Here is a 24,521-nt window from a genome sequence, read left to right as displayed (position 1 = left end):
ATAATATGTTTCTACTAACCGATTAATCAATTTTTAGAAAATAACGAATTGAAGTTTTCACAAATTAAATTTTATTGATCATAGTAATTGATTTATTTAATGTGAGTAACTCACCAATACCACTCTCTTAATGTTGTATGAAGTATAGAAAATTAAGACGGATATGCTACGTTGATCCGTTATTTAGTTCCCTTCACAATGGACGTAGCGCAAACGAGTATAGACGTGGGAAGCAGCCGAATTACCAAAAATGAGAGAAATGATGATTGTTAGTCTGAGTAGAGAGAGTAGCAAGTAAGATGTAATGACTTCTAATTAATTGCAAAAAATATCGCATGATAGATAGTTAGGAGTTTCATTTTTAAAATTTGTGAGCTTTCACTCTCCTTTTATCTTCGTGGCTTTGTAACACCGCTCCAAATCCACCATTATTTTCAAAGTCTCTCGTACTGCCATATGCGTAAGCGACAAATGCCAGGAAGTCGATCTTTGAGTATTATTTTACTATTTTAATTTACTAAAATTTAAAATTTAACAAATATATATTTATTAATTATATCAATTATAACTATATTAATGGTAATCTATTAAGTATAAACAATTAATGTAATTATTTTTATTAAAACATTAAAAAAGTAAGAAAAAAAATACATTATTATATGAGATCATAAAGTTGTCATAAAATAGATAATAGGAATATATAGATTATTGAATGATAAATTGGATTAAACTACAAAATATCATAATACCCAACATAGACTAGCAAAACTAGACAACAATATGTATGTCCAAAGAAAATCATTATTGCCACAAATCACCCAAGGAAAAACAAAAATTTATGCAGTTAATATAGATTTATTCACTTACTACACATTTCATATAAATATTACTCATTCCGTCAAGATACCATGTTCACGTTGCCGTTTCTGTCTGTCCCACATACCATGTCACTTTTCTTTTTTGGAAAATGATCACACACTTTAATCTCATTTTAAATTTTTTAATTTTAATTTTTTAAATTTTAATTGAACTAATTAGTTATCTTAATCTTAATTTATAATTATTTATATTATAGGATAATTATTTTCACTAATATATTCTTAATTATCTACTAATTACACCATTCCTAAAATACTGTGTCTACAGTGTAGCAGACACGGTATATGGGACGAAGGGAGTATTTCATTAAGAAAATATAATATACACATATATTAACATAAAATATAATATATATATATTATCTACTTACAAAAAGATTAATAATTTAATATAAAATATTATTTTTTATATTAATAATACAAATTTTTACATCTAAAAAAAAAAAAAAAAAAAAAACATATTCATCCAAACACACAAAGTTCTTACACGAATAAAATTGATGGTATTTTAATTTTACTGTCACAAGACTCTAATTCACTAGATAAAACATAGGAAATAGAGGATTTGGAAACAAAGAATTAGAACTAGTGGAAAACAATATTTTATGAAAAGTAATATTATCTCTGTCTCATGTTTGTATATATATATATATATTTTATAAAAAATTTTAAAAATATTAATAGTATATTGAGATAAAATAAAAATAAAGGTAAAAAAACTAAATTAATATGATACAAAAATAATGATATTTGTATAATATATTGTAAATTGGAAGGTTATTTGTAATGTTAGGTAGATAGTAAAGAGAAATTGATATTTTGTTATGAGACGAACCAAAATAAAAAAATAAATAAATTGTTAACGGATAGAAGAAAAAAAAAGGAAGTAGTTTATTTTTTAAAGAAATAATAAAAAAAAGAACAAAGTAAATAAATATACAAAACAAATAAACTAACCAAATTACATGTTTAAATAAATAAATATATATATTAATATTAGTACGATATCACTGTGTTACGCTATCACGTGTTGTTTATTAAAATGTATACATATGTTTGTGTCTTTATCCAATTCACGATTCGAATTAAAATAATAAAAATAAAAATATTATTTAGATGTTGGTTGGCATTTCGGTTGCGTTCTGACAAAAAATAATTTACATGACAGAAATATTGTCTGCCACGTCACAATAAATAATTAATATTTGGAATAATTAATGAGTTTTATGTTATCGAATATAGTGACATTATTTAATTAAAATATTTAAAATTTGAAAATTATTAGACAACAGCTAAGATAGAGTCGTCCATCTGTCTTCTTTAAATACGGGTTTGTTTGGTTGCGAATCTACTTTGAGTTGAAATAAAAATTTTGAATTAAAATACTTAAATAATATTTTTAATATAAAATTAATTTTTTTAATATAATATAAAAAATATATTTAATTTGATATTTTTAAAAAATAAAAATTTAATAAATAGTAGAGTTTTGAACTTTCAAACAAACCCAGCCTACTGTATTTTATACTTTCTCAGTCCCATACATATCGTGTCTGCTAATGTAGACAATTTAGAAGGAGTATAATTAGTATATAATTAAAAATATATTAATAAAAATAATTATTTTATAATATAAATAATTATAAATTAAGATTAAGATAACTAATTAATTTAATTAAAATTTATAAAAAAAATAAAATTAAAAAATTTAAAATAAGATTAAAATATGTAATATTTTTTGTGACATGGTATGTGGGACGAACAGAAAAGATAGTTGGACATGGTAGGGGACGGAGGAAATAATTATTATTTTTTGAAAAAAATAAAAATTTCAGGGAATTATTTAAAGGTTTCTTCTTCAACACAGCTTCTCCTCTCCTCTTTCGTGAGAGCCCTTTTAGCTTCTCGGAGGGCTTTCATGTCCTTCGCTAGGGTTTCGTCCTTCCGTTTTAATTCCGGAATTTTCCATCATTTCGGTTACGGCTTCTCCATGAAGGTCTTCCTATTCAGTAACGCATAATCAAGGTATCGGTTTCTCATTTTGCCGGACTCGATTCCTGTTAAATTGACTTCACTGCCATTTTTTCGTGTTTTACTTTGCATTTGGATTCAGTCCATGTTTTTGTTTACTTTGCGTGATCCTTCGGTGAGGATCTGTTTTCGGGGCCCGGTTTGGGGTTTCTAGGTTTTATTTATTTGTTTGTTTGTTTTTATTTTCCCGTTGATTCGTGAGTATGATTGGATTGATTAGTATCTGAATTTTTCATAGTTCAAATTTGTTTATGAGGTTCGATGTTTATTAGAGGTTTTCTATTTTGTTTTATTTTATTTGATTGTGTGTTTGGTGTTTGAAGATCTGTGTATGCTTGATGAAATTGTTTAGTATAATTATTTACTTCTTAAAAATGAGATTCTATGAATTCTTGGGGATCTAATCGTATTCACAATAGGAGAATATAATTTTGGGCTAACTTTGTGGAAACTCCTCTGGAAAATTTTAAACCCAAACTAGAATCAAGTTGCAAATGATTCAAGGATTGTGAATTGCTGCTTGGTAAATGTATCCATCAAAATTTGTTTGTGAGTTGCAGGTTGGATTAAATCTCGGCAAGCTTCTAGCTAATTAGTGAATGTACCAATTCAAAGTTCTCATGGATTTTTGATGTGATTATGTTCAAATGATTGGAGATTTTTTCTTAATTTCTCTTTATCTGTAGGATCAATGAAATCGAGGTTGAGTTTCAGTCAATTGGTAGATAGAGCATCATGGTTTTTATGTATTTTGTGTGTGTGTGTTTTAATTATTTCACTTTATTTGCTCATTCAATGAAATCTAGACAAGGTTTCAGATAATTAGTAAATTTATTTATTCAGGCTTCTCATGGATTTGATTTAGATTATATGTAAATGATTTGTGATTTTCCTGCTATTTTATCTTTAGTTGCTGGATTAATGAAATTGGGGTTCTGTTCCCGGTAATTAGTAAATGTATTTACCCAAAATTTTGTGTGGATTTGAGTCAAATTGTGTTTTGAATGATTAGTAGATTTCCACGTTTTTTCTTTTTATATATTTTCTATGAAATCTAATGCAGGTTTAAATTATTTAGTAAACAAGTTAATTTAAGCAGGATTGTGTTTGTAATAATTTGGTGTACACTTTATTTCTATATATTTGTGTGTTTGATGAAACTCTAATTGGATTTCAGTTAATGAGTAAATATAATTGATTTGAACTTCATGGATGTTCATGTGAATTATGTTGAAATGATTTAAGGATTTCCGCATTACTCTTAATGTTCCTCTTCGATGAAATCTAGGTTGGTTTTAGTTAATGAGCTAATGCAAGTAATTCAGACTTATTTTGATGTGGATTATTATATATTGAATGGTTTCACGATTTTCATGTTATTTCTCTTTATTTGTGGTTTGATGAATTCTAGGTAGTGCTTTTGCTGATTTCTGAATGTTTTGATGATTCCATCTTCATTAGGAGATCTGTTTACTGTTCAAAGAATGCCTTCTTCAAATACTCACAGTTCTCCTATCCCATTCGCATCATTTCGTCGCCCTATCATTACTATCAGAAGCGATCAGGTCCATTCAGAAATGAGCCACATTTCAGACATCCCAAACTTGGAATCCTTCCAAAGACAAGTCTCTGCCAGGTTTCATGATCTTTCCGGGGTGGATGCTGATGAGCTTCTCTCCATTTCTTGGATACAGAAGCTCCTGAACGCGTTCATTAGTTGTCAGGATGAATTCCGCTCCATTTTAGCCGATAACAAAGCCCTGCTGTCAAAACCACCAGCTGATAGGATTGCAGTCGAGTATTTTGACCGGGCTATCAAGGCTATGGATATCTTCAACGCAACCCGTGATGGGGTTGAAACAATTCGCCTATGGCAGAGGCATTTGGAGATCGTAGTCTGTGCTCTCGATACCCAACAAAGAAATATTGCTGAAGGCCATATTCGTCGTGCGAGGAAGGCCTTGATCGACCTCCAACTTGTGATGCTCGATGAAAAGGACAGTGGCTCCATGTTTTCGCAGCGGAATCGGTCTTTCGGACGTAAGGTTAAGGATCACCAACGCAGTTCGTCATCTGGGACCCATTCACGGTCGTCATCTTGGAGCGTTTCCCACAACTGGTCGGCATCTAAGCAGCTCCAATCCATTGCAAACAACTTGACTCCTCCAAAGGCGAACGAAATCACAGCCACAAGTGGTCTTGCCGTACTCATCTTCTCGATGAGCTTCATTCTACTGTTTGTCTTGTGGGTTCTTGTAGCCACTATCCCATGTCAGGACCGATCCACGCAAGTTAATTTCACCATTCCCCGGCAATATTCGTGGAGCACGCCTCTGTCTTATCTTCATACCCGAATTGTGGATGAATCCAAGAAGAGGGACAGACGTAATTCAAGTGGATTGATGAGTGAAATATATCGGATAGAGAAATCCGTGCAGCAGATGACTGACATGGTTGATTCTGTTCAGTTCCCTCTGCCTGAGGAAGTTAAGAAAGAAGTTAGAGAGAATGTGGACGAGCTTTCTTCAATATGTGAGTCTTGCAAGACGGGATTGGATCCACTCGAGCGTAAGTTAAGGGAGACATTCCGGAAGGTTATGAGTTGCCGGATCGAGGGTCTTGAGTTCCTAGGAAAGGCTACCGAACATTAATCGAGAGAAAAAAAAAAAAAGAAAGAAGTTGCGGATTGTCAGGGCAACCGGAACAACTTGGTCAGGTCAGGTAGATTTTGTATTTACTGTCACATATATATACATTTATGTAAAAATTGCTGTTTTGTGTGTGGTGTTGTTGAGTGGAGTGGAGTGGAGTATATGAGCTTGGCCTTGGAACTACCTATCATCTATCGATTCCATTTATTCTTGATTGATTCTTTCTTTACTTGCCAATAATGATATGATATGATATGATGATATATGAGAATACATACATTACAGCATGATAGGTTTTGTGAAAGTTTTTACATTTCAGACATTAAAATGGTGTCATATATATATGTATTTTCAGGTGGAGTGGAGAGTGGAGAGTGGAGAGTGGAGTGGTTTCTTCTTGGTCCCTTTGTGAGTTACTAATAAATAAATAGTAATTCCTTACTGAGTTAGTTGTTGACAGTAAAGCTTGTGCTTGTTTGTTTGTTGATTAAATTGTTTGGCGTAAATGTATAGAAAGTGAGAAATTGTGATGTAGGCAGGCAGGCAGGGAGGCCATTGTCAAGTTAATGTTGTGCTTCTTCAAGGGTTTGATTCAGTGGTTAGGTTATATATGGAGTATTATTGTGTTAATATTATTATCATTATTATTATTATTATTATTATTATTATTTGTTGAGAAGAGAAGAGAAATTTGCTCATCAAGGCAAGGCAAGGCAACAGGGATAGTGGTTTGTTGGTTATTCTGTTTTGAGTGAGTGAGTGATTTGATGACTGATTGGGACTGGCTGGCTAACTGTTACTGTTAGTAGGTTTGTCTGGATGTGGATGTGTTTTCGATGTCTTTGCCTTTTTGGACTATTTTTTAATATTATTATATTTCACTGTTTTTTTTTTTTTATTATTATTTTATTTTATTTCAGAATACTATATCAAATTTATTAAGTATTGATTTCAAATGCCTACGTGCAAGCTTATTTCTATCATATTTTTCCATCTTTTTTTTTATATCTCCTTTCAATATAAAGTAGTTTATTTTTTATAACTTATATAATAATATCATCTTATTTAGTTAATATCATATAACTAATACACATTAGAGCATTCTGACATTATCTCTAGTTAGTTATTTTTTTATATTTCTCATCCAACATTTAAATTACTTTCTTTATTATTTGCTATAGTAATCATATTCACACATTATTTTTATTATTTTATAGGATCTATACTAATTTATTTATTTCTATATATTTTTATTGCATAATATATATAATTTATTTATTTCTATTTCTATTTATTTTTATTGTCTAATAATATTTTTAAATAATTTTATTTTTTTAATAATACTTTTTCTATCATCTCAAAATGATCAAGATAATTATGAACATTATTAAGATATATACTCCTAATTTTTTTTTTTTAAAAAAAAAAAAAAAAAAGAAGACAAATTTATTTCTAAGGCCACTATTTCTTTAATCCAATCAAGGTTTATGACAAACCCTTTATTATTTTTTTAAAGAATAAAGTCATATAAAAATAAATTAAATCATGTTGAGATAATCAACAACCCATAAACCAATACAAGTGGTTAATGCTTAAATACAATAATTAAAAATTTATAAAACAAAAAACTTAAAGATCATCTTTGATATTCGTTGATACATACTATAAATTTGTCAATATTTTACAAGTGGAAACCAAAGTTACCCTTACATAGTCCTTATTTATAGCACAATATATAGTACATTCGTCCCTTAACAATCTATCCATTTTTTTATTTTGATCCGTTCCATAACAAAATATCAATTTCATTTTTTTTAAGTAAGTGTATCATCTGCCTAACATTACAAATATCCTTTCAATTTACAATATATTACATAATGTCATTACTTTTATATTATATAATACTAATAGGGGTAATTTAGTTTTTTTACCTTTATTTCTACTTTATTATAATACTAATATTTCTAAAACTCCGTAAAAAAATATATGATATATAGATATGGGACGGGGGGAGAATTAATCTTTTATCAAAACCAATAATTCACATTTTCAAGTGTTTAGAATCCAATATCTTTATCAAGGTCAATAATTCACAAATTTCAAACATTAGGTGTTCAATGACTTATCAAGCCTTTTTTTTTTTCTTATATGGAAATGGAAATATATATATATATATATATAATACATAGTTCTTATTTATAATATACTAACACTTATTTGGAATCAAATATTTCATCAAAGACTGTATCACAGATTTCAAATGTTTGAAATTCAATATTTTATCAAGACCAATAATTACGGATTTCAAAGGCTTGGAATCCAATGCCTTATCAAAGTCTTTTTTTGTGAAAATGAAAATAAAACTTACCTTTTTACAACGCATGCTTTCTATTTATAATAGAATATATATTTTAAATCTAATATTTTATCAAAGTCAATTTACGACTTCAAATATTTGGAATAAAATGTTTTATCGAAATTACTAATTCATTAATTTCAAATGTATATAATCCAATACTTTATTGAGTTTTTTTTTTTGTTCCTATAAAAATAGAAGAGTTAATTTTCACCACATGAATTTGTCTTCTAGAGAAAAATTTTAAATGTCTTCTTCAATATGTGAATTTTATATGGAATTTTCTCATTGTTGTTGTGGACCATTTTCATCTTTCTTCTTGATAGTTTCAATCAATATATCTTTAAGTGCTCCAAAAATATCATCAACATAAACCTAATTAGAATTTTGAGCATACGTGGAGGCGGCTCTCAAGAGAGAGCAACTGCTCAGACCCATAATTTATAGAGAGTCCATATTTTAAAATTTTACCCATTATTATTATTAATTTAATTAAATTTTTAACTTTTAGTTTATATATATATTATTTTTCATAATTATCCAATTTAATATTAAAATTAAAATTTAAACTCTAATTATATATTCTTTTATCTCTTCTTCATAAGTATGTTTCACCCGTCTTTCTAAATTCAATCTTCATCTACATGTTTCTATACATATTTCTACATCACATCCAGTGGCACTGTTCTCACTTTTCGAACCTTCGGAAATCCTATCTCTCATCTTCTTTTCTCAAATCGACATTGTCGAGACTGTAAGTTCAATCTCTTGTCCAATCGACGCCAATCAGCAATATTATTTTGAAAATATATTTTAATAATATATCTATAAGGCCAATTTAGTTTTGCTCAGGATCCCAAAACAAACAATCCGAAACGGCCTGTGTAGAGGTCAATGTAGATTGTAGAGTCTGATTTGGCCAATTTATTATCATATTCAAATTAATGTATAATATATATATATATATATATATTATCTCTTCACCGTATTTTTCAATGAATTGTTCATTATCAAATGAGAGGCAATACATAACCAACATCTAATAAAACTACCAAACAAACCTACGCTTCTCCAGTTATTTCCCTTCCCCATTTCAGGTCCTAATTCGTTCTATTTCATTATTTTAAATTCAAATCTATTTCATTAGTTGAAAAAAAATAAATAAATAAAATAAAAGAAAAAAAAAACTATTATTCTATTTCATTTTAAATATAACAAATCTTGAGTAAACAAACTACACACGAATCAACCACCTCATCAAAATATTGAAATCATGCCAAGATCTATCCAAATAATTGTTGTGAAAACAAAAAATGAAATATCAAATAATGAAGAAAAAAAAAAAATACTCTCTCCGATCCCAATACAATAATTTCAAAACAATAGTCTCATTTTTATAAATAACCATATCACTATAAAATTACCATTAGGCAAAAAAGTCTTTTAACTTATACTTTTTATCCACTGCCCATATAATATCAATATTCCTTAAATCTCGTGTCAAACACCGGACGGAGTAAAACAATTCAAGAACACCATCGTACTCAGATCTATCGCCAGCAATTCAAGTATGCACATTGATTAAAAAAATAAATTCATGACCAAATTCAATTTCACAAATTACCTTTGCTTGATCCATCTTGAAATTAAAGTAGATACCTCTTCCATACAAAGCAGCATCATATATGTGATTTCAAAATAAATTGACTTACAATGCTAACAATATAATGTAATTCTAAGGACATCATATTGTGTGATATAATACTCCCATCATTTAATTGAACATATAGACAACAATTCCATATTAAAAACTCTCTTCGTCCCACATAAAATGTCCACACTTTCTATTTGTCCGTCCCACATAATTTGTCATTTTCTTTTTCGAAAATATAGTTATACACTTTAATATATTTTAAAATTCATAATTTATAATTTTCTTAATTTTAATTAAACTATTTAGTTATCTTAATCTCAATCTATATTTATTTTTATTATACAACAATTATTTTTACTAATACACTTTTAATTACGTATTAATTATACTTTACTTAAATTCTCGTACTTACTCTAACATAAACAATTTACATGGGACGAAGGGAATAATCCATAACTTTACATTTTTACAAGGTATAAACAATATAGTTTAACACACTACAATAGTTAACAAAAGTGTAAATATCAGATGTCAGTAACTCGTAGCGAAGATTTTAGCAAAAGCATTTTATTGAATGCCATTTACAGTACTATGTTATATCACCAGACATATAATCATACTACACACTAAGCAAGAGTCTACAGTCAGGTTATTCATGGATTATCGTAAAAAATATCAACAAGATACATGTCCCCTCTTACCAACGAAGTAAAAAAAAGTAACAGATATTTCTGTATATGAGAAGTTGCATTTTAAGCTCTTCCACCCTTAAATGCATTTAAGAACCCATATTACCAAACAAATATTTACTAGCTCCATAACTTATTTTACCTAAGATTCGAATAATTATTTTTGAAATAAGAAACTAAGGCTTATACGCTTACAAGAATTTGTAAGGCTTTCACTTTCAGGGATATGTATCAAAAGACCTTGGTGCACACACATTCACATAAATCTTCTACACATGAAGGTAGATTATTGCAACTGAGTATGTTTAATTGTGTGTGCACGTGAAATAGGCCATTATCAGATCAACTAGGGCCATATGAAGCTGTCTATAGTCTTCAGTTGAATGTACTAACGTGCAATTAATCCATGAGAGATCAAAAATAGTACCTAATTAGGAGAGAGTTCTCGACCACGCTTTGCAGCAGCAACGACTGCATTCATCAGAATCCCACGGAAACCAGCCTTCTCCAGCTCGTGAATCCCTGCAATAGTTGTCCCACCAGGTGAAGCAACATCATCTTTCAGCTGGCCAGGATGCTTCCCAGAATTTACGGCCATTGTTGCAGCTCCAAGTACCTAGATAAGTTGAAGAATTGCATTATATGGGGAAAACATAAAAGGGTAAACTGCAAGTTACTCTTAAGTGCCGGCAGGGTGTGTACTGAATATGTCGTATTTTACTACGACCTAATTCGAAAACCTATCTTAGGAGGTTGTATAATCGTGTACAAAGGCACGTGCATAATATAACAAACAAAATGCTAGTGGTGGCGTACTGTTTGAGAAGCCAGGCCAAGTGCAAGTTCCCGAGGAAGACCAGCAGCCACACCTCCGTCAGCTAAAGCTTCTACTGCTAAATATATGTATGCTGGCCCGCTACCACTGAATACCATGAAAAGGGTCATTTTGAGAGAAGCATTCTTGAACTGGAATCAACAATTTAAATATATTCGATGTTGGCCATCTGCTATACATGTGTAAAAGGAAAATAGCTTATTGGACTATCAGACAGGCAGTAAACCTTAGGCCAGTAATAGCATCAAACAATTTCTCATCAGCTGTCCAAACTTTGCCAATTGCACCAAATATCGATGCAATCAATTCACCATCTTCCTTAGTTGCACCAGTGCCCAGGCTGATAACTGCGCAGAGATTAGGAGAAGCACGCATTTACACAGTACAATAGGAGAAGAAAAATAAAATACTTGATCATAGTCAATACAGCGCAAACTTATTCCTAAGAATCTAGTGATAAAACTGGAAATTTCAGGCACTCATCGATCAGTTTGCGAGCAATTTCAGGGCTACAACCCTATTCATATATATAGAAAAGAATAAAGCGTGTCAGTAGCATACAGCAGAGATAATTTAGTCTCGTGTATATGCATGAGGGTGTGTCTTTTGCATCAAAGCATCCAAATTCCAACAGCATATGTTCCATGTATTCTTAGTTGAAGTATTAAGAACTTGATCATGTGAAGGTTGTCTTTATAGTACAAACAATTATATGAACTTGTGATTATTGAACAAGCAAAGAACAATGATGCATAATAAGAAGCTCCCTTCAACAGTGTTGCTAGATTTTGAAATATATAAAAGAAAACAACATATAGCTTTTTATAGAGATATTGGTATACCAGATGCAGCTGTACCAACAGCAGCAGGGGTATTTGGCATTACCCTTATAAACCGGTCTTGACCCGCCCAAGCCTGGATGAATACCATATCAACAACACGGTAAAACAAACAAGGGAGCAGCGAGAATAAAGAATGCCAATGCTAAGTAATTTTAGCATCCAATATTGAATGAAAATATCACACGAGATGCATCCAATTATTAAACATATTGTATTCTCTTGTAATATTTCTGTCCATCTCTGTCAATCTTAACGGTCCCAAAAATGATAGGACAGACTAATAAAACTTGGGGCATATTAACCATCTTTATGTTATTCAGTCAAACTTAAGTTTTCCATACATATTACAGGACCAAAATAAAAATTGACATTCTTGTCTGATTAAAAATATAAATTTTCCATTCAAAGTTGAGGACAAAGATAAACAAGACTCAGACTCATGTAATTATATAATCTTAGAGGTAATGAGAAACAAGAAAAGGAAAAACATGCAGAAAGATGTGATAAAATAAAGCTTAGCCATACATATATAGACAAACCTCACCAGCTACTCATACATGTAAGGCAGTAAGTTAAAGAAAGGTTTCCTTAACCTACCTGCAAATCTTTTAACTTGACTCCAGCTACAACAGAAACCAATAGCTTCTTCTCTGAGAGGAATGGCTGCAACTGCTCCACAACCCCTTTGACTACACATCCAAAGAGCATCATGGAGATAGCAGGGTTAGCATTCTGAAAACAATGTACTGTTATACAAAATAAAATAGATGAACTGGAAGAAACTAGAGTATGCTGAATATATTTATGCATATTGCTCAATATTAAGATAACTATTTAGTCACAACATTTGATTAATCATTTCACACCTTATGAAATTTTTTTTTTCCTTTACAATGAGAACATTGAACTAACAGAAACACTAGGTATCAACTAGAATAATAAGGATTGAGTACATAAGGCCCACTTTGTGCCCAGTAATATTTTCTAGCTTATGCATTCCTTTAAAAACTATTAAGAGTAAACTATAAATTAATCCCTTGTGAATACAACTTAATTCCTAGTGAATAAAAAAGTAAATAAATAATTAAATCTCAAGGGCTTCTAAAAGTAGTGTGATTCATCCTCATAGGGGATTTTTTTTCTGTAGTTCTCTTTAAGATTTACAGAACACAAAGGGTTGTTTGCCATTTATTTTCAGATAACCATCATCTTTTACGTAGAAAAATTATTCCCAATTTGCCTAAAAAAATTAAATCTTATCATGAGCCAGAGATAAAGAAAACTTCCAAGGGCTCACTTTTTTTAAGTAATGGGGAAGAGGAGTAGAGGACCGAAACATGCCCACTGAAAAATTCTATTGAGACAAGATGGGCCGTCAAGAATGTAGGGGAGATGGGAAGTTGGTCAAATCTAGTATGAAAAGATAGATGAAATGCAAAAAGCAAACAGGAGACAAATGCTTGAGAGTAATCTCTGCTTCTATTGATCATATGAGAATATTGCACATATAAGATTTTCTCACACACAAGTCAAGAATGTGATTTTGGAACATAATTCCGAAGTTTAAAATGTGAATGCACGGATAAAGGAACAACCAAAGAGATGCGAAGAGACAATGAAAGAACTTTTTATTTCATAGTTTTTCTCAAATATTATGAGGACAGCCCAATAAGGAACTTCCCGCCAAAAAATAGTGTATGCAGGGACTTACCAACTTGAGGTTTCACAGAGAATACAACCACATCACTATCTTGGACGACCTGCCTTTGAGACACAACCAACAAACAACAGGAAATTCTAGTCATGATAAGATGTCAAACCAAGCAAATGATCATATATATTCAAATACATATACACATATATATATATAGAGAGAGAGAGAGCCTCCTTATCAGGAGAACAAGATCACATAAATCACGAAACTCGAAGTACATCAAGTAGCACCGGACTCCAATTATTCAAGTGGACAAGAAAAAAGATCAACCAAATCCATCACATTAGTTTGAGAACGAAAAAAAAAATATAGTGTTAAACAGATTTACTCTTTACATCAAACTCATACCAAATATAGAGGGTTTGCTACATCATCCAATCAAAATCAACAAGAAGAGACGTGATAACAAAATTAGGTTTACAAAAATATCATATTTGAGGAATACCAACATTGATAGTAAAAACACAAATGCCGGAATTTTCAGGTTAGTGTCCAGAGTGCAAGGACCAATAACAGAAATCAGAATCACCAAAAAAAAAAAAAAAAAAACTAATGTTAAAACTACGGATCCTAACTAAGCACTCAAGTACACATGAACACAACATATATATACAAAAAAATACACACACATACAAAATTAAATCGCACACTCAAGCTAATCCAGGGGTAGAGATTAGAGGACCTGATGGTTGTCAGCAAGCACATTGACACCAAGTGATTCAAAGGCAGTGCGCCTAGCTTTGCCACTGTGTGCGGTTCGAATCTGAGAAGCAGGCATCAACCCTGACTTAATCACACCTCGTGCAATGCTCTCAGCCATTTTTCCAGCTCCGATAAAGCCAAGATTGATGCAGTCACTTGATAACGAAATGATGTTCGACATCTTCTGTTAAAATCACATCAGCGTTCACAATAAGAATGGACTTATAAATTGAAAGCAGGCATAGAGGTGTATGAGAAATCAAATAAGCAATCCCAAGCAAGGGCGGACATGCCGTACTCGTAGGCTGTGTTTCTTTAATACGCCCAAATGAGTTTGTTACTGTTCAACTACTGTGGAAGAAATTAGAGCTTGAGCCCACCCCTACCGATCGGAACAAGGCGTAGTGCAGTAGAAAAACAAAATTAATAATAAAAAATAAATGAATAAATAAATAATAAAAAGACAGGGAAGGTAGAGACGTCGAAAAAAGCCAGGGCAAGTAAGGCGAAGAGGAGAGCAACCGTTGGACGAGGAAGACGACTACGACCGAAGACAGAGGAAATCAGAGGTAGGGAAAATGAAGACGGCGACAAAAATAGAATCAGGTCAGAGGAAGATGAAGACACATACCCCGGTGTGAGAGGAAGATGACGGTGTAGGAGGCGTAAACGGATGAGGAAAACGACGGCGAAGCTGCACAATCCTTCAAATCAACACTCGTTCCTAGAAGATGGGATGGAGACGAAGGCGATGAGGTGAAGCTGAAGAAGAGGTCGCGGCGGCAGAGGAAAGAGTGAAACAAACAGAAAAATAAAATAAATAAATAAAAGAAGCGCACCTGAGAGTCGCCGGCGGCAGCCGCAGCGGGGCGAAGAACGAAGGAAGATGGAAGAAGAAACGGTTTAGGGCCAAAAGATGTACGTTTTTTCTTAATATAGTACTATTTATAATTCAAATTATACACTTACATCTGAACGGTACAAAGATTCCAGACAGATCCTGTTATTTTTTTAAAAAAATAATAAAATAAAAAATATATTTCTCTTAAAAAAAAAAATAATGTATATTACATATATTTATTATTTTTATATTACTTATATAATTTTTATAGCTCATATAAAAAACATATTTTTTTTAAATTTTTATTTTTAAATTGTAAAAAAACGAAATCAATTGTAAACATGGTGTAAGAGCTTCTATAACTAGGCTATTGTATGTGATCTCACTACACGTCTATTATTTTACTGTTTTAATTTGTGTGTTTATATCATATTTTAAGGTATTATTTTTAAATTTATGTTCACGATTGATGACTCCACGTATTTTTTACAAATTTTCTATTTTAATCCAAAACTAATATTATTAATTCAAAAAATCCAATTTTGCTTCTAAAAAAATACATACAGATAATATTAAAATATTATTTTTTAATCTTTCTATCCAAAAAATTTAAATATAAATTTAGACTGAGAGAATTTTTTTTTAAAAAATTGTCTTCTTCTTAATCAATACTCTTTTTAATATTTAAAAATCTATTTTACAGTTTATTAAATTCCAAAATTACACTAATGGCTTGTTCAATATTTTTTTTAGTGATATGATTTTTATAAATATCATCAAAAATATACAATATATGCATATTAACTCAATATATATGCTAATTTGGATTGACTTTTAGTATAAGTAAAAAAAAAAATTGAATGTAAAAACTGTTTCTTTGGGAAACAAATTGTAGCTTTTAAAATAAACAAAAATATTTTTTAGTTCAAATTATTATTTTATCCATAGTAAAAAAATAATAATAAAAATAATATTATAATATAATATAAAATTAATATATTTATATATATACATATTATATTTTAATAAAAAAAATTATAGTATTAATTTAATTTATATATTATTATTGAATTAAAATTTAAAATTATAATTAAGATACCAAATTTAAATAGGAATATATAGTTTTTTTAATTATACTAAAATTATTAAAAATAATTTATAAAATTTTAAAATAAAATTTAAAATACAAATAATCCAATATTAAATTGTAATTTTATTTTTAATTTATATATCATCCTTAATTTCAAATTTTAAAAATATTTTTTTTATACTATAACTAAAATCTCCAAATATAATCAATAAAATTTTAAAATAAATTATAAACTTTTTTTAGAAAAATACAATTTTATTTCTTTTGATTAATTTTAACAGTTTAAAATCACTTTCAACTTTATTATATTCGAACAATTTTTCTTTTAATAGAAAATTGCTTTGATAATATTTCATCCAAATAGAAAACTTTTTACTAATACTTATTCATTCACAAAAAATTAATATTTGAACATATAATATATTATCAAAAAAGTTCTCCCTACCTAACAAAATACATCCAAAAATATAAAGATATTTGAATAGGAGAAAATATTTGCTTCCTCCTAATGACTCGGCTTTCATAGGGCTGCATAGAGCTGTTAAACGAACCGAGCCGTTCATGAACTCGGCTCGGTTCGGCTCGATTCGGCTCAGTTAAAGCTCATTCGCGAACGTTAACGAGCCGAGCCGAACAACATAAATAGGCTCGTTTGGTTAATGAACGAGCCCGAACTTTGTTCGCTAACGTTCGCGAACGTTCGTTTAAATAATATATTTATTATAAATATTATATATACATATAAAATTATAATTTATAAATAAATAAAATATTAATCTAAAATATATAAATAAAATAATTTTAAATTTTCTTTATAATTTATATATAAATTTAAAAAAATAAGACAAACGAGCTCGAACGAACTTGAACGAGCTTAATCGAGCCTAAACGAGCCGAACACGAACACGAGCTCAAACAACAAAAATTCCTAACGAACGAGCTCGAAAGCTTAACGAACAAGCCCTTTGCGAACGTTAACGAACACTTAAAATTTGGTTTGGCTCGGGTCGACTCGGCTCGGCTCAGATCATTAACAACTCTAGGGCCGCACAAGTCCGCATGCAGTAGCTCCAACACGGTTGTAGCACGCCTGGCTTTTCCCACTAGAAAGGCTTTCTTGGCTTGCTTGCCTAGAACACATCCCTTGCACATTTGTTTCAAAGGCACTATAGATGGTAGATTTACAACCATTTTTTTTTATTTTAATAGATGCAGGCCATTGTAATTTAGATGACCATATCGTAAGTGCCACAATTCACTTTCTTCCAAAGTCTTGTTTAATAAAACTATATTGGAGGAAAAATCAAGAGGAAACATCCTATTGGTTTCCATATAAGCACATGCTGAAACTGCATCAGTACCTTTGCTTTTAATTATGCATTTGACGTCCTTGAATTCAACCGAATACCCAGATTCTATCAATTGCCCAACACTTAACAAATTGTGAGCCAAGCCTGGAGCATAATGAACATCCTTTGTAAACTTTTTTTTGTTGTTCATGAAAACTACAACAGTTCCTTGACCTTCGATAGGGAGTTACGCCTAATTGAACATGAGATCTCATTGACTCATCAAGAACCAGAAACTTCGATTTATCCCCTGTGATATGATGAGAACAACCGTTGTCCACAAACCAAACATTACTTGCAGCTACCTCAATCTTTGTCACGGTCATGAACAGAAAATCCTCATGCTCTTCTTCTTCTGCATATTTCGCTTCTTCTGGTTTTGACCAACAAAATTTATCAGTGTTTCCATATTTATTGCAGTATGAATAATGCAGAGACGAATTTCGCCCATGACCTCTGCCCCGGCCTCGAAATCCACCTTTTGGCCCGGCCTTGTTGACTCGAGACATCATTCTCCCATTTCATCTGAAAAACGTTCTCTTATTCTTTTGTGGTACTTCTATTGATTCGAGTTTCATGAGATTGTAAAGAACCCATGAACTCATCAAAAGAAAACTTAGAGAGATCCTTGGACTCCTCAATTGCAGCCACAACATGGTCAAATTTAGGGGGTAAGCTTCTGAGAACTTTAGCAACAACTGTTTCATCCGCAATCTGTTCACCATATGCTTTCATTTGACTAACAATGGCTGAGACCCTTCCCAAATAATCTTGTACAGACTCACTGCCTTTCATACAAGACGTCTCAAAGTCTCTACGAAGTGACTGTAGTTTAACAGTTATTACCTTAGTCAATCCCTGGTATTCAGTCTTCAAGATTGTCCATGCTTGGTAGTGGTGGCTGCAGTAATCCTTGAGAAGATTGACTCATCCATTGCTTGTTGAATGAAGAAAAATGCCTTAGCATCACGCTTCTGATTTTCCTTTTGAGGAGTTTCATCATTGCTCGTTTCTGAAACTCCAGTTTCAACGATGTCCCACAGATCTTGCGATCGAAATAGTGTCTTCATTCTAATGCTCCAAAATTCATATGAATATCCCTTGAAGATGGGTATTTGTGGTTGGGACATGCTAATAGAACTGAAATTTGTAGCCATTGCGAAATGAAACGAGAAAACAGAAAAAGATGAATAGAAAGTTTAGGTCAAAGAACCTGACTCTGATACCACTTTTGTTGGAGAATATAATCGATCTAAACACCTTCAAGGAAAAGAGAACGATAACTATGCAAGTTAATTATCTTATTGAATCACAAAGGAGAGAAAATGAACTGAAAAAGAAGGAAATAACTTAACTACTGCAGAATATCAGGTTGACTTAATAACCACCAAATTTGAATGAGTCTTTACTTCCAACAGATCTTTCTCGGATATTCACCGGCAAAAGGGATAAATGAATTTTGGCTCAGCCTATGGTGCGAAAATGGCCCTAAGTAACCATCCGGTCGGCTCTACACGTTAAACCTCGACACCACTGGAATAAGCTTCTACTATCATCAAAAACTCATTGGAATTCCTATCGGCTTCTCACTCTCAGAACCTCACTGAAAATCTCATTGAAAGACCGCTCTTTTCTCTTCGATCGATAGTTTTCTCCCGAAACCCTCTCTATCTCGGTTTCACTCTAAAACCCACTAATTAAAAAAAGTTCATCTCAAATTCACAGACTTAATTTTAAGTTTTAACCCGCGAAATTAAACTATTATACGATTTCATCCTCGTAACAAACTCTAATTTAATCACTAAAAATGCTCCATCATTATAATAAAATATTAGAAAATTAATTAAAAATTAAAAATTAAAATATCATTGATATTCAAATAATTAAAATTTAATTCAATTAAAATGATTAATTTATATTTTTAAAATATAAATATATACCAATAATATTGTATTAGCATTTCTTAATAAATTGAGTCTTTTAATTCATTTTATTTTAAAATTTTTATATTATGACACCAATATTTTTTTATTCTAGAACAGTTATTTTAATATTTATATATTATGACACCAATATTTTTTATTTTTTTTTTCAGAACAGTTATTGTATGGAATAATACTATAAACTAAGGGTTTGTTCGTTTGAAGAATTTTACAAAAATTCTACTATTCATCCAAAATTTTTCCCCCAAAAATATCAAATCAAACATATATTTTTTATTTTTTTATATTATACTAAAAATTAATTTTACATTCAAAACATCACATCAACGCCTACTTATATGACATCATACAACTATTCAAATTCAAAATTTTTACTATTCAAATTCTAACTCAAAATCCAAACTCCAAACACACCCTAAGTAGCGTCAATTAATTTTTTATTATAACTTAAAAATACACGTGTTTGTTTTATTATATAATTTGAAGAGTATTTTTTTTTTTTTTAATGTTGTTATAAGAAATTATATAAAGTAATAAATACGTATAATATATTAATATTTAAAAAAAAAATATTTATTTTTTTTTAAGACAAATTAAAAAAAATATATATATATTTGATAGACAACGGGGTGTGTTTGTTTGAGAATTTGGATTTGTTTGTTTGAGAATTTGGATTTTGTGTTGAGATTTGAATAGTAAAAATTTTGAATTTGAATAGTTGTATGATGTGATATAAATATATATCGATGTAACGATTTGAATGTAAAATTAATTTTTAGTATAAAATGAAAAATAAAAAATAGATGTTTAATTTCATATTTTTTTTTTAAAAAAAAAAGGATAAATAGTGTTTTTAAAATCTAATCCTCCAAACAAACACTCCCCAAAAGTATATTATATTCATTTATAACAAATAAACGATCTAATATGAAAGTATATATTTATATTATACCCTTTTTGTCCTACAATAATTAACATATTTTTTATTTTTTATTTTTCTTTATTTCATAACTATTGATATCTTTTTTTTATTTGAGTAAAATTTGTTAAATTAAAATATACTTAATAAAGTATAAATCTTAGGGTGTGTTTGGTTTGGGGTTTGGATTTTGAGTTGGGATTTAAATGGTAAAAATTTTGAATTTGAATAGTTATATGATGTGATATAAATATGTATTGATACGATGTTTTAAATGTAAAAATAATTTTTAGTAGAATATAAAAAATAAAAATAGGTGGTTGATTTGATATTTTTGAAGAAAAAAATAGAATAAATAGTAAATTTAAAATCCAATCTCCAAACAAACACACCCTTGATAAATTAAATATATTTTAAAATAATAATTTTATAAATATATTAATAAATAAATTTGTAAAAAATAAAATTATATCTTACCTATGTCAATTCTAAAAAAATAAAAATAAATTAGGCCGTATGGACTTCTTGGAACGCCCAAGTTTGGTCCAGTCCCAGTCAATCGTATAAATTAATATATATAAAGACTATTATACTCCTTAATATTTATGATATTAAGTATTATTATTTGATGACATTTGTGTAATATTATATAAAAGGTAGGATAAGATACATTTATTATAAAAAAAAAATATAAATATATTTGCTATCGATATACTAAAATGACAAAATAGATAAATTGACGGTGGACTTGCCGGTAGACGAAGTGAGTAAAAAAATTTGAATAAGACAAGATTGATATTGAATATTTAAACCCTAACCCACACACACTAAACGGCCGCCGCCTCGTACCCGTCCTTTTCTATTTATTCTTCTCTTAACCCTTTACATAGTTCTTTCGTCATGCTGCTGCAGCCGCCGGTGACTTAGCCTTCAGGTGTGCTTCATTTATTTTCCTTTCTCCTGCATTCCCCAATTCCTCTTCCTCTCTCGGCCGTGTCCTCGTCCGTTTGCCATCATCTTCGCCGTCGTTGATTTGCTGATTCTAGTGCATCTATTTGATTTTCTGCATTATCAGCTTTGATGCTAGCATTTTGTATTTGTTTTGCAATTGATGTGGTTTGCGAGCATGTAAAAGAAAAGCTTGATTTAGATACCTTCATCTGGAGAATAATCCTCCCGATTTTTTAGAAATACATGTGATATGTTTAGTTTCGATTTGATTGATTATCTGATATTATTTTGTACGGAAAATTATTTGCATCCACGTATGTGCTGTGTTGAATAGTGCATATGGATAAGTGATTTGTGTATGCCTGCATTTGTTCTTCAGGGTGAAGGGGGCAAAAGATGTCACACAGGAAGTTTGAGCACCCCAGGCACGGGTCTCTCGGTTTCCTCCCGAGGAAGCGAGCCGCACGTCACCGGGGAAAGGGTAACATAACACTCTCATCATTGATCAGAAAAAAAGGAAAAAAAAAAAAAAACTCCCATCATAGACAATTTGGATGCCAATTTAGGGTTCCGTATTGTGTTAGTAGTCAATGAAAGCAATCAATGTTAATTCTTTTTTTTTTTTTTTTAATTACTCTTTCGTACAAAGTTGCCTGTGAGGTTTGTGTCCCAAAGAACTTTATGCTAAATATTTTTGGAGAGAATTTCATATAACGATCTCAAATATCATTGAAAATTCTAAGTTAAGTGATTGTGCCGGCCTATGCTAATGATAATTATATTTAATTTCTCTCTACCAAAAACAAACATTTTTAATGTAAATTAGGCTTGGAATTTGATGATTTAAATGGAAAATAGGTAGTGTATGTGATGATTTTCTGTTAAACAAAAACTTTATTATAAATTGCACACTGCTTAAGCAACATTGAACACAACCAAAGTACCAAACAAAAAAAAAAAAGGTACCAAACACCCCAATTTCAAATATTTTGTATAAAAAATTTCCGATTGGGTAGGGCTCCTGGCATTCACCCCTAGGTAATTTATACCAATGCATTGATCGATGATCTGGATTGATTCACATTAGAATGCAGATATCTGTATTATCTATTGTTTCACTGTATTTTGTGTATTTTCCTTGCCTTGCTCATACTGTATTTCTTGTAGCTAAATATCATTGATTGAATATTGCAGTGAAAGCTTTCCCAAAGGATGACCCAACCAAATCCTGCAAGCTAACAGCCTTCTTGGGTTATAAGGCCGGGATGACCCACATTGTCAGAGATGTGGAAAAACCTGGATCAAGTAAACTCTTTTTGCCCTTTCTTTGTCTTTCCTGTTTAGTTTCATCATAGTGTAGTAGTTATTTATAGTTTTATACATTTTCTCACATCACTGGTTAAGTATTCTTTCAAAGACCGTTGAAGTATAAAACATAAATGGCTGAACTTGATCTCCTTGTAAGTTTTTAGTCTCTTTATAATGCATGTTTCTAATTCTAGTTTTTTAATCGTTTAAGAATAAAATAAAATTAGTTAATGATTTATATCCAATTATTTCAATCTCAGTTGTTGAAATCACTAGCAATTTTATTTTAGCTCGATTGTCTATCTACTACCTTGCCCTTGATGAAATAGGTGTTTTCTTAGCCATCCATTTATGGCTTGATTCTATCTGCAAATGTGTATTTCTTTTGTTTGCACAATGCAATGTGCAGTTTTTCACTGGGGAAATAACTATTTCAGAACTTCATAAGAAGGAAACCTGTGAGGCTGTCACTATAATTGAAACACCCCCAATGGTTGTCGTGGGAGTGGTTGGGTATGTGAAGACACCTCGCGGTCTTCGCTGCCTCAACACAATTTGGGCTCAACATCTAAGTGAGGAGGTCAGGAGGCGATTTTATAAGAATTGGTGCAAGTCCAAGAAGAAAGCCTTTGTTAAGTACTCGAAGAACTTGGAGACAGACGAGGGGAAGAAGGATATCCATGCCCAGCTCGAGAAACTAAAAAAATATGCATCTGTTATCCGTGTGTTGACTCATACTCAGGTATTGTTCTAACTGTTTATCTTTATTCCATATCTATGGTTTTACCCTGTCATTATCCCTCTCGATTACGAATGTGGACCGATGCACACAAACTGTGAAACTAGATTTAGCATTATCAAGTAATATTATACTGATGGGATGGTTTCTATTATTTCGGATTAGGAAGATGAAGGGGCTCAAACAAAAGAAGGCACATTTGATGGAGATACAAGTGAATGGAGGAACCATTGCCCGAAAGGTCGATTTTGCTTATGGCTTCTTTGAAAAGCAGGTCCCAATCGATGCTGTATTCCAAAAGGATGAGATGATCGACATCATTGGTGTCACAAAGGGTAAAGGCTATGAAGGTGTGGTGACACGATGGGGTGTCACCCGCCTCCCTCGCAAAACCCACAGGGGTCTTCGCAAGGTGGCTTGTATTGGTGCTTGGCATCCAGCCAGAGTCTCCTTCACTGTTGCCAGGGCTGGTCAGAACGGGTACCATCATCGAACTGAAATGAACAAAAAGGTCTACAAAGTTGGGAAGGCAGGGAAGGAAGAGCACCTAGCCCTAACCGATTTTGACAGGACTGAAAAGGATATTACACCCATGGGTGGATTCCCCCACTACGGCGTGGTAAAGGATGATTACCTAATGATTAAGGGCTGCTGTGTCGGACCGAAGAAGAGAGTTGTGACACTTGACAGTCTCTGCTGAACCAGACTTGTCGGGTTGCTCTCGAGGAGATCAAGCTTAAGTTTATTGATACCTCGTCTAAGTTTGGACATGGACGCTTCCAGACAACCCAGGAGAAGCACAAGTTTTATGGCCGAGTCAAGGCGTAAAGGTATTATTTATCTGAAATCATTTTTGACCTAACATTCTTGGATTTTTGTTTGGAAATCATTCTGAAACATTCTTGACTTGTGTAGGTTATGATTACGCATGTGATTCCATTTAATGTTACACCTATTTTCCTGACTTGTGTAGGTTAGTTTCTGAAGTTTGGATGAAGCCAACCTAACCAAGTAATATATGATAAAGTA

The 24,521-nt window shown here is 31.1% G+C and overlaps 2 protein-coding genes and 1 pseudogene across 9 annotated transcripts; 2 read left to right on the top strand and 1 right to left on the bottom strand.

Annotated features, from left to right (window-relative positions):
- Positions 1 to 2,743: 2,743 nt before the first annotated feature.
- On the top strand, positions 2,744 to 5,616 carry LOC127252611 (protein ROH1-like). 2 transcript variants are annotated; one of them, XM_051276865.1, is made up of 2 exons: positions 2,744 to 2,903; positions 4,371 to 5,616. In XM_051276865.1, exon 2 carries the CDS (start codon positions 4,394 to 4,396, stop codon positions 5,558 to 5,560), a length of 1,167 nt encoding a protein of 388 aa, XP_051132822.1. In that variant the 5' UTR covers positions 2,744 to 2,903; positions 4,371 to 4,393; the 3' UTR covers positions 5,561 to 5,616. The 2 variants fall into 2 exon arrangements, with proteins under 2 accessions (XP_051132822.1, XP_051132820.1); XM_051276863.1 differs by having other exon boundaries at positions 2,747 to 2,903; positions 4,321 to 5,616.
- Positions 5,617 to 10,416: 4,800 nt separating this feature from the next.
- Positions 10,417 to 15,292, bottom strand: LOC127252685 (pyrroline-5-carboxylate reductase). 7 transcript variants are annotated; one of them, XM_051276966.1, is made up of 11 exons: positions 15,192 to 15,292; positions 14,984 to 15,076; positions 14,833 to 14,893; positions 14,651 to 14,734; positions 14,333 to 14,536; positions 13,648 to 13,696; positions 12,534 to 12,625; positions 11,937 to 12,009; positions 11,321 to 11,441; positions 11,076 to 11,181; positions 10,417 to 10,875 (listed from the first exon to the last, which is right to left on the bottom strand). In XM_051276966.1, exons 5-11 carry the CDS (start codon positions 14,531 to 14,533, stop codon positions 10,687 to 10,689), a joined length of 831 nt encoding a protein of 276 aa, XP_051132923.1. In that variant the 5' UTR covers positions 14,534 to 14,536; positions 14,651 to 14,734; positions 14,833 to 14,893; positions 14,984 to 15,076; positions 15,192 to 15,292; the 3' UTR covers positions 10,417 to 10,686. The 7 variants fall into 7 exon arrangements, with proteins under 7 accessions (XP_051132923.1, XP_051132928.1, XP_051132922.1 ...); XM_051276971.1 differs by having other exon boundaries at positions 14,333 to 14,533; XM_051276965.1 differs by lacking the exon at positions 14,833 to 14,893.
- Positions 15,293 to 21,260: 5,968 nt separating this feature from the next.
- On the top strand, positions 21,261 to 24,452 carry LOC127252476 (60S ribosomal protein L3-like; annotated as a pseudogene).
- Positions 24,453 to 24,521: the final 69 nt, after the last annotated feature.

Source organism: Andrographis paniculata, unplaced genomic scaffold, assembly GCF_009805555.1.
Source record: "Andrographis paniculata isolate CXL003 unplaced genomic scaffold, ASM980555v1 Contig46END, whole genome shotgun sequence".
Lineage (NCBI taxonomy): Eukaryota > Viridiplantae > Streptophyta > Magnoliopsida > Lamiales > Acanthaceae > Andrographis > Andrographis paniculata.
This window is presented reverse-complemented; position numbering and strand designations above follow the sequence as displayed.

Excerpts from the sequence above, each read along its gene's own strand:
- LOC127252611 (XM_051276863.1), top strand. The coding sequence starts at position 4,352 with ATGATTCCATCTTCATTAGGAGATCTGTTTACTGTTCAAAGAATGCCT.
- LOC127252685 (XM_051276966.1), bottom strand. The coding sequence starts at position 14,533 with ATGTCGAACATCATTTCGTTATCAAGTGACTGCATCAATCTTGGCTTT. Across the intron at positions 12,626-13,647 it reads CTCTGTGAAACCTCAAGTTG|TCAAAGGGGTTGTGGAGCAG; the intron begins GTAAGTCCCTGC and ends TTGGATGTGTAG. Across the intron at positions 10,876-11,075 it reads TTGGCCTGGCTTCTCAAACA|GTACTTGGAGCTGCAACAAT; the intron begins GTACGCCACCAC and ends CAACTTATCTAG.